The sequence below is a fragment of the Peromyscus leucopus genome, chromosome 5, assembly GCF_004664715.2.
Source record: "Peromyscus leucopus breed LL Stock chromosome 5, UCI_PerLeu_2.1, whole genome shotgun sequence".
In the NCBI taxonomy this organism is placed as follows: domain Eukaryota; kingdom Metazoa; phylum Chordata; class Mammalia; order Rodentia; family Cricetidae; genus Peromyscus; species Peromyscus leucopus.
In genome coordinates this window covers 31,085,824-31,100,578 of record NC_051067.1, presented here as the reverse complement: position 1 = coordinate 31,100,578, position 14,755 = coordinate 31,085,824, and the positions used below count along the sequence as shown (strand labels likewise).

At 43.9% G+C, this 14,755-nt stretch overlaps 1 protein-coding gene across 2 annotated transcripts in view; it reads right to left on the bottom strand.

Moving 5' to 3' along the window:
* Gmds (GDP-mannose 4,6-dehydratase) overlaps positions 1-8,001 on the bottom strand; it is a 547,719-nt gene extending 539,718 nt beyond the window's left edge. The window contains exon 1 of one of the 2 annotated variants that reach the window (XM_037205844.1): positions 7,710-8,001. In XM_037205844.1, coding sequence (XP_037061739.1) covers positions 7,710-7,811 — 102 coding nt within the window. In that variant the 5' untranslated portion in view covers positions 7,812-8,001. The remainder of the gene's footprint in view (positions 1-7,709) is intronic. The other variant, XM_028881187.2, reaches the window with a different exon arrangement.
* Positions 8,002-14,755: the final 6,754 nt, after the last annotated feature.

The following is a 14,755-nucleotide window of genomic DNA, read 5'->3' as shown; positions in this document are numbered from 1 at the left end:
GAAATTTCTTAAGACAAGCGAACATAGTTTCTAAAACTAAGTAACCATCTGTGGTCATGTAAGACAATCAATACAAAGTGTTCATCCTCCATAATCATACTACTAATGTCTATGACTATTCTCCTGAACCCTTGCCCAAATAATTACCTATCAAGCATCCATAATACTGACAGGTAAACTGTATGCCTCACTCTTCATATACGATTTCTGCCAAGGAATCATAGCCAAATAATTCTGGTTTGCCTACATACCTAGTGATGGTTTTTGTCTAATAAAAAGATTTAGAGTCTGTTTCAAAGGATAGGCAAGAGCCAGAACCATAGATTAGTGAGAATGCTCTATTCCCAGTACCCCTCCCCCAGTACTAACACATGCACACAAATATAGGAGTGCATTAAATAGGCATATTGTGGACTTTATAACAGAAAGAAAGCCACTCAGGATTTGAAGGACAGGTAAAATAGTGACTATCATGGTCTGAATAAGAATGGCCCACATAGGCTCATATATTTGAATGCTTAGTCACGGGGGGGGGGGGGGAGTGGCACTATTTGAGAAGGATTGGGAGGTATAGCCTTATTAAAGTAGGTGTGGCCTTGTTGGAGGAAGTATGTCACTGGGGATGGGCTTTGAGGTTTTAAAAGTCTACATCAGGATTGATCTCTCCCCCTCTCTTCCTCTCTCCCTATAGATCAGGATGTAGGCTTTAGCTACTCCTCCAGCACCACACCTGCCTACTGCCATGCTTCCTATGACGTTCCCTGCCATGATGATAACTATAAGCAAGTCACCAATTAAATGCTTTCCTTTATAGAGTTTGCTTGGTCATGGATTCTCTTCACAGCAAAAGAATAGTAACCAAGACAGTGCCTTTTATAATCTGTGAAATCAAGTCAGAAACTAGTAAAACATACTAACTCATAAAACTTGACCTTATTTTCAACTGTGGAGTTCTGAGATCAAATATAGAGGAAGCTATTGCCAAAGAGGGTCTAGGCAAAAAACGCTCTAAGGCACTGTCCACAAACCACCAAACAAGGCCATGTATAAGCAATGAACACCTGAGTGTTCCAAAGAAATGTGGTCTCAGGTCCCTTTCTTTGGACCGCATATCTTAATTTAGGTTTTGTATAGCTTAAATCCTAAACATTTCTAAATACTCTACATTCTTCGACCTTTAAAACTACAAATATGTCGTTAAAATAAGATTTTAAATGATATGTAGTTTTTCCTTGAATATTAAAATAGTTCACTACTTATTCATATCTTCATTATAAAAATTTATAAAATATTGTAATATACATTTTACTAATACAACTGTTCACTCCAATTTCTGTGGTTCACAGCACTATCTCTTTCTCAGTATTAGTGGGGAACAATGTTAGTCAGAGGCTTAAGACAACAGAAAACCAACACCCTAGCATGCAGGAGTCTGAGGTTCAAATCCCAGTGCTAACACAACTTGCATGTGACCTATGAATATCACATTCTCAGTCTTCTTCCCTCTTCTGTGACTGTAATAATTTATCTCTAGATCTAAAGTCCAAAAATGTAAACCAAGTAATGTTTGTTTGTTTATAGACAGGGTCTCCAGTGGCTCAGGCCAGCCTTGAACTCACTATGTAGAGGAGAATGACCTTGAGCTTATGGTCCTCCTGCCACCATCTCTCAAGTGAAAAGATTACAACATGAGCCATCTAGAAATTTAACCCAGGGTTCCCTGCATACTAAGCAAACACTCTCCCAAATGAGTTACATCCCCAGCTCAGGCTGAGAAGGAGAGAATTAATTCTGAGGTTAGCATACATGCAAAACTGGACATGTCATTTTTCCCTTAAATGTGTATAAGTCCTTTAAGTTTACAGTCATTTTTCCCTAAATGTGAACTTGTTCATCAGTTGTGTGCTATCAAATTCTCTTGTATACCCTAATAATTTCATGCCTATACTCAACTTAGGAAACTACTGAAAATAAAAATCAAGGCCATCCAATACATTTGAGACAAATTTACATGGCTTGAATAACCTAACTTTACATCAAACAGCCTACTCTATCAATGCAACACTCATCTATATTTCCTGGCATCATTGTACAGACAAGTTACCAGCTCTTGACCATAACTAGGTAGTCTACTGTTTACAGACAGACAGTGAACGAGAATGGCCCACATAGGCTTATATGTTTGAATACTTGGTCCACAGTTGGCAGAACTATTTGGGAAGGATTAGGAGGTGTGACCTCATTGGTGGTGAAGGTGTATCTCTGGGGGCAGGCTTTGAGCCTTGAAAATTCCATGCTATTCCCAGTTGGTTTCAGTCAGTCTCTCTCTGTCTGTCTCTCTCTCTCTCTGTCTCTCTCTCTCTCTGTCTCTCTCTCTCTCCCTCCTTCTCTCCATCCCTCCCTCTCTCCCTCCACCTCCAACTTAACTGATCAGATGTAAGCTCTTAACTGTTCCAGCCACCATGTCTTTACTCTGTCACCATGGACTCTCACCCTCTGAAACTATAAGCCCCAGATTAAATGCTTTCTTCAATGTAGCTAGGGTTTTCCTGCCTTGCCCACAGTCAGGACAAATCTTTGTCACCCGCCAGTCCCACAGCTGCTCAGACCCAACCAAGTAAACACAGAGACTTATATTACTTACAAACTGTATGGCCGTGGCAGGCTTCTTGCTAACTGTTCTTATAGTTTAAATTAATCCACTTCCATAAATCTATACCTTGCCACGTGGCTCATGGCTTACCGACATCTTCACATGCTGCTTGTCCTGGCGGTGGCTGGCAGTGACTCCTTCTGCCTTCCTGTTCTTTCTTTTCTCCACTCTGTTAGTCCCACCTATACTTCCAACCTAGCCACTGACCAATAAGTGTTTTATTTATTGACCAATCAGAGCAACACATTTGCCATACAGAACATCCCACAGCACTTCAAGGTGCCTTGGTCATGGTGTTTTAGCACAACAATAAAAAAGTAACTAAGACAGATGTACTGTTTTCAATGCTTCACAGTATGGATTCCTGGAACCTTGAATTAGTATTCCTCTTAGGCTTAGGCAGATCTCAACCACCTCCTTAAACTCTCAGAGGCTTGCTACAATGTACAAGGGACCTCACCATGTCAAAGCTTTTATATTTAAACATTAATGTTAACAATACTATCAAACACACTGCTATTCTCAGGATAAGGTTCTCTTTCCCCAAGAACACACAAAGTAATGTTCTAACTTGCTGCTCTCCTGGTAGAGAACTGCCCAAGACAACAGATATTTGAAAGGGGATAATCTACATATATTCTAGCCACTCATTTCTCTAAGTCTTAAGCAAAAAGTATTTTTACCTTCCCTTCAAGAGTTATAGAGTCTTGTCAGAAGGCATTTCTATCTTCTTCTAAAAGCTACCATGAGGTAAAAAGAAATAACTCAGTGTTACTGCTCTTGCAATTCTAACACTCATATGGGGGCTTACAACCACTTCTAAGTCTAGTTCCAGGCATCTAACACCTTCTCTGGCCTCTGCAAGTTCCTGAACATACATAGTATACATAAAAATCACACAGGGACACAAGCATACACATAAATAAGTAAATAATTTTAACTAAGTAAATAAAGACTGTCTACTATGCCAGACATACTACAGATGCCTGTAATTACAACACTGCCAGTGGTGCTGAAACAGGACAACTTAAGAGTTTGGGATCAGCCTGGGAGTGAAAAGAGGAAAAAAACTAAGAACATGATATCATCAGGTCCCTTGCCTGCCAGTTCTAAAGTGACTTTCAAGAAGCTCCAAGATAAATTCTACTCCACTGAGAGCCACTGTCCTCAGCCCTGGATTTGGCATATTATTTCTCTCATTCTCCTGAAGGTTCCTGGTCTTTTTATTTGATTTTGAGGGTTTTTTTGTTTTCCATGCACAAGAGTAAAGCCAGGGCTTGATGCATACTAACCATGCACAATTAGCACCAAGCTGCAGCCTCAGTTCTTCCTTTTGTCTGATGGGTCCAGTGATTGTATATTTGATTGAAATCACCTTAAAATATTTTTTGGAAGTGCTGAGGGGGAGGGGTAGTAGTGAAGTGTGTGCTACTGAATAAGGCCTTAGTTTTAACTCAGTATACCAAAAGGAAAAAAGAAAGAAAGAAGGAAAGGAAGGAAGAAAAAATCTTTTTTAGAAGTGGTATAATTTTAGAAGTAGTGTAAATTTTTGAAACATACCCATTGGCCCCCAACTCCCCTTTTTTCACACTTGTATCTGCTGCTTACCTAGTCTCCTCTGTTTCTGATATTGAATTCCTTCTCCTGAAGGGTTGGAGGGATGTCTTAGGGAATCTATTGCTGTGATAAACACCATGACCAGAAGCAACTTGGAGAGGAGAGGGTTTATTGCATCTTACAATTCTCAGGTCATAACCCAACATTGAGGGAAGTCAGGGCAGGAACCTAGAGGCAGAAACTGAAGCAGAAGCCATGGAGGAATGCTTACCCTTCTTTCTTGCTAAGCCTGCTTTCTTATACAACTCAGGACCACCTGACCCAGGGGTAGCACCACTCCCACTGTGGGTTGGGCCTGCCCACATCAATCACTAATCAAGAGAAAGCCTTAAAAACTTGCCTATAAACAATCTGATGGAGGTATTGTCTCAGCTGAGGTCCCTCCCCCAAACAACACTAGCTTGTGTCAAAGGGAGTACTCACTCATATTGTAAATTCCCTTACAATCTTATGTAATACTGTTTTATGGGTGCTGTTTTCTCATGAGCATTGTCTTCAGCTCCTCAGAGATCTTAGTAGGTACAGAACATATCCTACAGATCTTCATGCCACCAGCAGCCTCAAAACAAACCTTCATACTGCAGATACACATTTAAGGATGTTTTCTGTTAATGGGGAAAGTAAGTCAACATTTTTCAATGCCCACTAGAAGCCATGTGGGAGGTAATAGGGTGAAAATGAGATTCCTGTCTTGAAGCTGTACAAACATGTAAATTATCTATAGAACCAACAGGAAAGTTCCTTGTGTGGCTCTATTTGGCAGGATTAGTGTGAGAACACTGAAGCATCTAGTCAAGACCAAAAGAACAGGACTTACCCATTCAAATAATGGCTCCAATGAGGTAAGTACACGGCAATAATACTCAAAGAACAGCAAGTTCATTTCCATGAGCAAACATTGTTAGACAATGGGGGCAAGCTTTGGGAATAGCTGGCAGAGAGCCTGAACAGCAGGGCAAAGCCAGAGCCTGGCTTTCTCTGAAAGTGATACAATAAGGTGCACACTTTGGAAAAGGAGACTGAGTCAAGAATAGAGAGGAGGGGAGAGCCAGAATAAGATGCTGGAGAGTAAGACTACAAATAGAGCCAACAAGATACCTTGCCTGTCTACACTCTCAAGTAGGAATCTGGGACCCATTTAAGACCTTCATATGAAACCCCAAGTGCCAGGGCAGGGCCACTTGACTCAACTACCCTCCCCCTACCCAATGTAAATGTATGTGATTTACTAAAGATAATATAACAAGCTGGCTTAGAGCAATGGAGTGTCTCTTGAAGATTTCAGCTCTATGTTCATTAGGTATATGAGCAAAAGGACACAATATTACCTGATTCGGCAGAAAAGCCTGCAGGAGAAACCAGGGGAGGGGGGCATTAAAAACACTACTTCCAAGCCTTCCTGGCCACTCAGCACCAGTCAGTCAGCTAAATACAAGCTACTCCTGTCTCTTGGGTAAGGAGATACAGAATGCCTACAAGAGTGAGTAGCTCAGTAAGTTCCCAGCCAATATTATAAAGAAAATGTAAAAAAGGCATGGGTCCTTGGATTAATGTCACAGTCCTTCAAGGGTCCTCAGAACTCAAGGTGAGACTCACTATCCTAGAAAATAAGCCAGAGGTACAGAAGAGCATTCAATTCATCAACAAACAGCTGTGGTAGCCACAGAATTTGGTACAGTGTTACAGGTACACCGGAAAGTCTAGGTAACACCAAGCAAGCAAGGAAAAAAATAGAGAGAGATGTGGCAGGAAGTGATGGGCAGCAGAGTAGAGCTCAGAAGGATCTGATTTTCAAACCTGAGAGCAAAGCAGGTGTCTGGAGTTTGAAATGAAGTGAGAAACCAAAAGCTTCTGGTCAGGAAGTGATATGTTGAGCACAGTGCTTCAGGATAACTCTTGCTTGGGGTAGGGAAGGGGGAGTGGGGAGGGGTTAGTTCTAGGCCTTCCTCTCCATGAAGAATCTACCAAACAACAGTTTTCAACTATTTAATAAGAGTCCACTTCTAAGCTGCACGGATTCAAAATGCTGGCCCCTTAAATTGATACAAGCTATACTAATGTGGCACACAGCATCTTAATGAATTTCTGGACAATACTAAATAAAAGTCTACTGAATGTAGTAAACATCTGAGCTTAAGAATCAGTCTGAGAACTTGGAAAAAGAATCATGTGCAAGAGATCCCTAGCATTAAAGAAGACAGTGAACATCTCAGGGGAGAGTTCAATAGTAGAGCTCGAGGTTTTCTTCATCAACCTTTAATCCTTTTCCTACCCTTCTATCTTACTAGTTTCTAAACATTTATTCATTGTAAGTACTTTAAACAAGATTCAATAATAACTGAAAAAAATAACCAGTATCCAATATTGAAATAGTCTAATGTTAGGGGACTATGTATCTGCTCTTTATAATACTAGACAACTTTGAGACCAGATGCAGCTCCAATAAGACACTTCTTACCTGTTGGGCCTCAGAAAATTCAAACTCCTAGGCCTCAAATTCTACATCTAAAAATGGAAATAAGGGACTTTGTTGTGGAAACTAATATTGAGTCAGTATGTAAAAAGTGACTACGATATAGTAGGTATGCAGGTGTGGTACATATTGGCTATGATTATCATCTTCGTTTTAGAATGACTTTGCCTGCCATCGGAAGACATTACTTCAATACCACTGATTCCCAGACTGCACCTTTTGATAAGGCAGTGGTTGGCCCTACCTGTTGCAACACCTCCAGGAGATGACTATTGTAAATCAGTCAGTCAAGTTCAGCAGTCCACATGGGGTCCCAACATTCAAGACAGCACAGCCTAATTAACTCACCCATGGAGTTCATGTTTTTGGAATTAGAAACGCTGGTCTCTGGAATCAGAAACTTTGGGACCAGTCTGTCAGGCTACGCCCCAAAATGTGTGAAAACCTGACTCTCACGAGTTTGTAAGGGGGAGGGGAAAGTGTGTAAACATTAAGAATAGAAATAATCTGTAACTCCTATTATCTCTTTTCCACTTGAAGCTCTGGTAAGGGGTAACCCAAACACAGCAGCCACTGGTGCCCCAAACACAGCAGGTGAGCATGGTTGAGCAAAATGACTCCACACCCATGTTGACAGATCACTGGCCCTTTTCCTTCCTGGCACCAGAATCTGCAAAGTACGAAATGCCTTCCAAGCCCACTCTTGGGCTCGGTGGAAGAAACGCCACAGTTACAGTCACAGGTGAGACCCAGGGCTCCTGTGCGCAGCACAAGCTCACACACCCCCCAAGAGCTAGCAGAGCAAGACACGCCGCCCCAGCTGAAGCCGGCTCTCCCCGCGGCGGCGGCGGCGCACACCTTCCGGGATGCGCCGAGGGCAGTTCCCCGTGGCCCGGCGGCCCTGCGCGGGGAGGCGGCCCACGTGCCCCGCGGCCACAGGCCGCTCGTCCCCCGCCCCGCACTCACCTGGCCGGTGATGCCCGTGATGAGCGCCACCTTCCTGGGCTTGCCCATCTCGCCGTCCCCGGAGCCCCTGAAGCTCGGGCAGCTAGCGGGCGCGTGAGCCATGTCTGTCGCCGCGGGCGGGTGAGCGTGCAGCTGAGAGGAAAGCGGAGTGGAACGGGCGGCGGGCCGGCAGAGACGTGGGTGCGCGCGCCAGTCGCCTCCCCGAGCTGCAGCGGCCGCCACAGTCTGACAGGGCGCGCGGGAGGCCGGGCGTGGAGCGAGGGGCGGGCCGGCCCGGCCGGGGCGGGCGGCGGGAGCCGGGCTGCGGCCTGGCTGGCGCCGCGTCACTCGTCCCAGCCGCGACGCGTCAGCGGCGCCCCCTGCGGCCCCGCCCCCACCGGGGTCTCCGCGCTCAGCCACGCCCCTCTCGGAGGCGGGGCCTGAGGGCGTCCGGCTCCTGGAAGAGGAAGGATGCCGGACTGTGACCGGGTAGGAGGGTGCTGCCTGCCTGGGCCTTGGTCTCCAGGAATCCAGATATCGTCTGAGGATTCCAGGAGGAATGACAAGCTGACCTTTTCGGTAGGAAAAAGCTCTGCTCCAAGGCATCACAAGCCTGGGGTCATCGACCTTATTAAATAATTTCTGGAACCCTGCTGCAGTGTCTCTGTGAGAAGTCCATTTTACATACCTTGAGGGCACTAGCGTTTCAAGGCTCCTAAGTGGGGTTATAGATATGGGGAATGACTAACCTTAACCCTAACCTGGGTATCTGAGTCTTCTGGCACTTTCCTAAAGTTTGGAACTAGTTTGGGGGTTCCCAAATAACTCCACTCAAGGAACAGTATTTACTTCGAGAGCTGGCAGTTCTTAGCAGAAAAGTTTCTGGCCCCACCCGACCTGCTTAAGGAAACAATTGACAAAAAATGCACAGGTCAGTAAACCTGTACGTGACAAATTTCATGAGGTGGGGTTCCTGCTGTGTCTGTTCAATTTGCTTCCATTTGGTAGATAAACTTTGACAGAAAGGTCTGGCGAAGGACTCAGACATAGGACAGTGAGGGAAAGAAACACACCCCCACTGCCTTGCTTGTCTCTCCAATAAATATCCTCAAATCGTCTTTCCACTTTCAAAACGAGCTACCAGGACAGTGCTCAATAGAACGTGATGGGTATAATGCAAACCTGCAGTCCCAAGACCAGGGTGCCCAAACTCCTCATAGTCTTGTCTGGTTTAGTATTTTGCCTTTTCTCTGGTGCATTCTATATGGAAAATGGCCCAGAAGTTTGGAAAACATATTCATTAAAGCAAGAAGTGTCTGAAATCTAGATGATTTTTAAAGATTTTTTATGTAAATACGTTGCAATGCAAGGAGAGATAATTCAACGCTTTAGAACTTGCAGACGAAAGCTGACATTGAGGGAAGATGTTTCCCATTTGTCTTGTAGCTCAGACACATTGTGTCATACATATGAATACTAGAAATTAATCTGTCCAGTAAGAAATGTAACAAAAGAAGAAATCATAAAAATCAAACTTGTATTGGATGTGCTGGGATGTGGCTTAGTGGTAGATCACTTGCCTAGTGTGTGAGCCTCTGGGTCTGATCCCAAACACTACAAAGTGAAGAAATAAAACCAGTATTTATAGAGCCTGAAAATGCAGAAAATAGTAACGAAAATATTTACAAAATAATTGAGATGAAGAACAAACTGGGTAGCTTAAACAAGCAAACTTTATTACCATTCTGGAATGGGGAAGTTGAAGATCAAGGGTTGATTTCTTCTGAGGCCTGTCTCCTTTGCTTGAACTTGTTCCCTTGCATGTCCCATGGTGCTCTTCCTCTGTATGTACTTGTGTTTCAATTTCCTATTGTAAGCATGCTGGTTATATTTGATTAGGGACTACCCTAATGACCTCACTTTACCTTAATTACCTTATTAAAGACCCTGTTTCCCAGCCAGGAAGACGGCTTGGGAGGTAAAGGCACCTGCCACCATGTCTGCCTTCCTGAACCCAATCACCCAGACCCACATAGTGGGAGAAAAGATCCAGGTACTGCAAGTTGTCCTCTCACCCCGACACATGCTCACACATTTTTAAAAGTAACAAATGGAATGATTAAAAATAAAAAGGATCCTCTCTCCAATTACTTTTTCATTTTATGTATTTTTTTAAGTTTTTTGTTTTGTTTTGTGGCTTTGGGTTTATTTCTTGGTTTTGTTCGTTTTTGCTTTGAGACAAGGTCTCATGTGGCCCAGGACCAGCCTGCAATTCATTGTATGACTGAGAATGACTTTGAGTTTCTATCCTCCTGGCTCTACCTCTGGGGTGCTCAGATTATGTGGTTTATGTGGTCCTGGGCATTGAACCCAGGACATTGTGCATACTAGGCAAATACTCTATCCACTGAACTAGCCCACCAACTGCCTTTTTTAAAGACTCAATTTTGAGGCAGTGAAGTCTAACACTTCAACATATAAATTAGTAGAGGGACACAATATATCTCACAACAGACGGTGGGGGGGGGGAGAGGTTTTTCTTGTTGGTTTGGTTTGGTAGTATGGAAGACAGCTGGACATCATTGTTGTGATTTTCCCAGTGGCCTTAGGAGAATGTGCACAGTCAGCACAGAGTCTGAACAACGTGAGATTCCATTAGCCAAAGGGAAAGTGTGTTAGTCTAGCATAGTAATTCTCAACCATGGGAGATTTTGTAACCTGGAGAACATTTGACAATGCCTGAAGACGTTTTGTACTGTAACACTGGAACTGCACAATTGTTATTTAGTAATTAAAGAACAGGTCTATTGCTGAGCATCCTACAGTGTACAGCCCAGCTGACCCAAAATATCAACACTGTTCATCCATCCCCTGTATACATTCATTCTGTATCCATCTACCCAACCAAATTTGTGCCATGTACCATGAAGTTAAGACTACAATGCTTGTGACAGTCAATCTTCTTTTAATTACATATATTTGTTTGGGGGAGGGAGCTGTGGATACGTTGTGCTCTTGTAGAGGTCAGAGGACAAGTTATAGAAGTCAGTTGTTTCCTTCTACCGTGTAAAATCCAGGGATTGAACTCAAGTTGTCAGGCTTGGCAATAAATGTCTTTATCTGTTGAGCCAACTAGCCAATCCTGTGATGGTTAATCTTAATTGTCACCTTCTAAAAGACTTGCTTATAGGCTGGTCTATGGGGGTATTTCCAGGAAAGGTTAGATGAAGAGAGAAGACCCCCCCCCCCCCGTTAGTGTGTGGCATCTTCCAGCAGATATCCAGACTTAAAGAACTCCGTGGAAAAAGTGGTGCTACTTTGCCTGACTGCCTTCCCTTATTGCTAGTGAGTGCATCTATCTTGTTTTTGCTGCCTCTGCTGATGCCATCTTTTGCAGATATCAAAACCCAGGTTCAGCCCTCCAATGTGGATGAAAGACTGGCAGTTCTCCAGGAATCCTCAAACCCTTCAATTGAGATTGCTGAGGTATCCACCTTCAAGGACTAAACAGCTATCAGGTTCTCATCCTATCCAGCATTCATATGACCATTCTTGGACTACTAGTCTCGGCCATATAAGCCAATGTAATAAATCTCTTTCCATCATATATATCCATTCTACTGGTTCTGTTCCTCTAGAAGTCCCTGACTAATGCAATGCTTATATCTATGAAGAACATATATAAACAATTCTCCATTTGTTATCCCTTAAGTAACACAGTGTAACAACTACTTACACCACATTTGTGATGTATTAGGTATTATAAGTCATCTAAAGATGCTGTAAAGGATACTGGAGGATATGCATAGTTTATATTATAAACACTACACCACTTTATACAAAAGACTTGATCATCTGTGGACTTTGATATTTGGAGGGGCCTAGTTGGGATGTAGGGGTATCCTGGAACCAATCTCCCTTAGATAATGAAAAACAACACAGTTTTGCATTTGTACAGTGGCCACTACTACAGTAAGACACTAAACAGTTCTACTCCCCAATCAATGCTTCCTGTTAACTTTTCATAGCCACACCACTTCCCTCCCACCCCTGTCCCTAACTAGTAAATTGCTCATATGTTCTCCATTTCTAAAATTTTATTATTGGGAGAGTATTTATTATAAATGGATCTTATAGTCTTTGGGGATTAGCTTTTTCATTCAAGGTTCCCTGTTGTTATATTTATTAATAGTGGCTGTGGAACTCTGCCCCCTCTCCCTATCAGCAAGAAACCCTCACAAGATTGTCCATTAATAGTCTCTTGTGAAGGGGAGAGAAAACTCACATGTGACAGCACAAGGGGCAATGAGGCAGCATGCTAGGCACCTGAGTCTTCAACCCTCCTCAAAATACATAAGCCACTGATGATCATGGGAGTGGGATGGTGGCTTTTCTTCAGTAATGTAGGTGCCTGTAAGTCTTCCATGTTCCTCTAGGAAACCCTTTCCCTATGTTCCTGTAAGTAATTTTAAATAAACTCTTTAGTTTACCAAGCAAGACTTGGATGGAATAATATTTTGGTCTGTTGTTGTGCCTTGTCTGTGTTGAACCCATGTTTGTTTAGTCATGTCTTCTCAAGAAAAGTTAATGCAACAATAGTTCATTAGTTTTTATTGTAATGTAATACCCTATCATATGGATATATCATAGTTTGTCTAACTACTCATCTACTGAATTATTTCTGGACTCTGTCCACACTGAGGCTCTTATAAATGAAGCTGCTACAGCCATTCATGTATTGGTTTCTGTGTGAAAGTAAGTTCATTTCACACAGGATAGAATTACTAGATCCTATGGTAGTTACATTTTTTCTTTCTTCTTTTTTTGGGGGGTGGGGGCTCAAGACAGGGATTCTCTGTATAACAGCCCTGGCCACACCATTCTGGAACTCACTACGTAGACCAGGCTGGCCTCGAACTCACAGAGATCCACCTGCCTCTGCCTCCTCAGTGCTGGGATTAAAGGAGTGCGCCACCACTGCTCAACTACATTTCATTTTTAACTGAGCTGTTTTCTTGCAAGGATTCTGTAACCACAGAATTTACTGTATTATATCCCTGCCATGGTTTAATCTTGTCAACTCAATGGGATTTAAATCAGATACTCAGATTGTTAACATTATATATATATATATATATATATATATATATATATATACACACACACACACACATATATATATAATATTCTTTATTGATTCTTTGGGAATTTCACATCATACATCCCCATCCTACTCACTTCCCAGTCCCTCTATATCCACCCCTCGCCCCTGCAGTGACCCCCTCCAAAAGAAAACCAAAACAAAAAACAAATTAAACAAACAAACAAACACAGCCACCTCACTCCTCTGTTTTTCCCCACATCTCCAACGCCTCTCCCTTTGTCCTAGCAGCGTTTCAAGCTCTCTCATCAGGACTACCAGCCTGCAAATAACAACATGGAGACTTCTTATTAGTTATGAAAGCTTGGCCTTAACTTAGGCATTTTTTTTCCGGACTAGTTCCTATAGCCTAATTAACCCATAATTTTAATCTATGTTCTGCAACATGCCTCAGTTACCTCCCCTGAGTATGACATGTCCGACCTGCTCCGCGAGTCTGCCGGTATCTCCCCTTTCTTCTTCCCAGAGTCCTCTGTGTCCCCGGAAGTCCTGTCTAAGAGCTGCCTGCCTCACTATTGGCCATTCAGCACTTACAAAACCAGTCACAGTGACGCATCTTCACACAGTGTAAAGAAAGAGTTTGCAACATAGTGGCATTGGGAGTTGTGGTGTGTCATACAGCATACCCTTCTGTCCATTGCAGTGAGTCATTGGTCTGGTTCAGGGCCTCTCTCACACCATCATCACTGGACCCTCACCAAAATTCCTCTTGGACATCCTGCTGTTGCCCTGAGTCAGGGAGATCCTGCAGCTATCAGCTATCCTTCTGCAGGGCCAGTCCCTTCACTCATGAGCTCCTGCAGGTCATTGGTAGTGTAGATGTTAGGGTGGGCCAACCCAAGACCTAGGATATGTGTGTGTGTGTGTGTGTGTGTGTGTGTGTGTGTGGTAGCTGTGTTTGTCAGTCTGGGCTGCTAGGATCACCCCCCTCAGGTGAGGGGCACAGCCAGGTCTCCTGCCTTTGGGACCAACTCTCACACACCTGTGGTAAAGGATGGAGCCATCTCTCCCCATTGAGGGGAAGAAGCTGTCCTGCTGCAGTGTCCAGGGAGAGGCAGGGCCAGTGAAGGGCAGGGCTGGCTCAGCCCAGCCCTGAGATTTCAACACACATGGTTCCTATGGCCCCCTGTTATAACACAGACCATGAACATCAACACAGACCCTGGCAGCTCAGGCCAAGATGTCACCATGGCCCTGGATAGCAGCACAGGCCGTCCATATCAGTATGACCCCAGGTGGCAGCACGGCCTTTGGACTCCAACACGGTCACAGATGGTGGCCCAGACCCCTTGTGGCCTTTGGTGGCAACATGGGTCCATGGATGTCAACACAGACCCTGGCCGCAATAGCACCATGGACCCAGACATGGCCCTGGACAGCATCGTGGGCCCGGATGTCACCCTGGTGTCGGGTGGCAAGCAGGCTTCTCACATCAGCCTGTTCCCCCATCACCTTCACTTCCGGTCTGCCTCTTCCCACAGCACATGAAATTTCTGCTTATCTTTCTCTCCAATTCTCCACCATATATTTGTCCATCATAATGGGACCTACCCAACCAGACTGTAAGGTCCCAGGCTGGCCTGTGGGTATCTTTCACCCACCTGGGCCCAGTCAAGGTACTCAGATTTTCCAAGAAGGATCAACAGAGAAGACACTCCCCCACAGTGGGTGATGCCTTCCAAGCACAACCTAGATACAAAGAAGTCTATGGAAAATCCCCTGCTGCTTGCTTGCCTGCCTTTGCTTCTTGCTGGTGAGTGTATCCACCCCACGGTTGCAGTCGCTGCTACTATTTCTTCTTCTGCTGCAGCCAGGAGACAGCTTCTCCAGGAAAGCAGGAGTAGAACTGCTGAGACATTCAACTTCATGGAGTGAGCAGCTACTGGCTTTTCAGCCTCTGCATTGT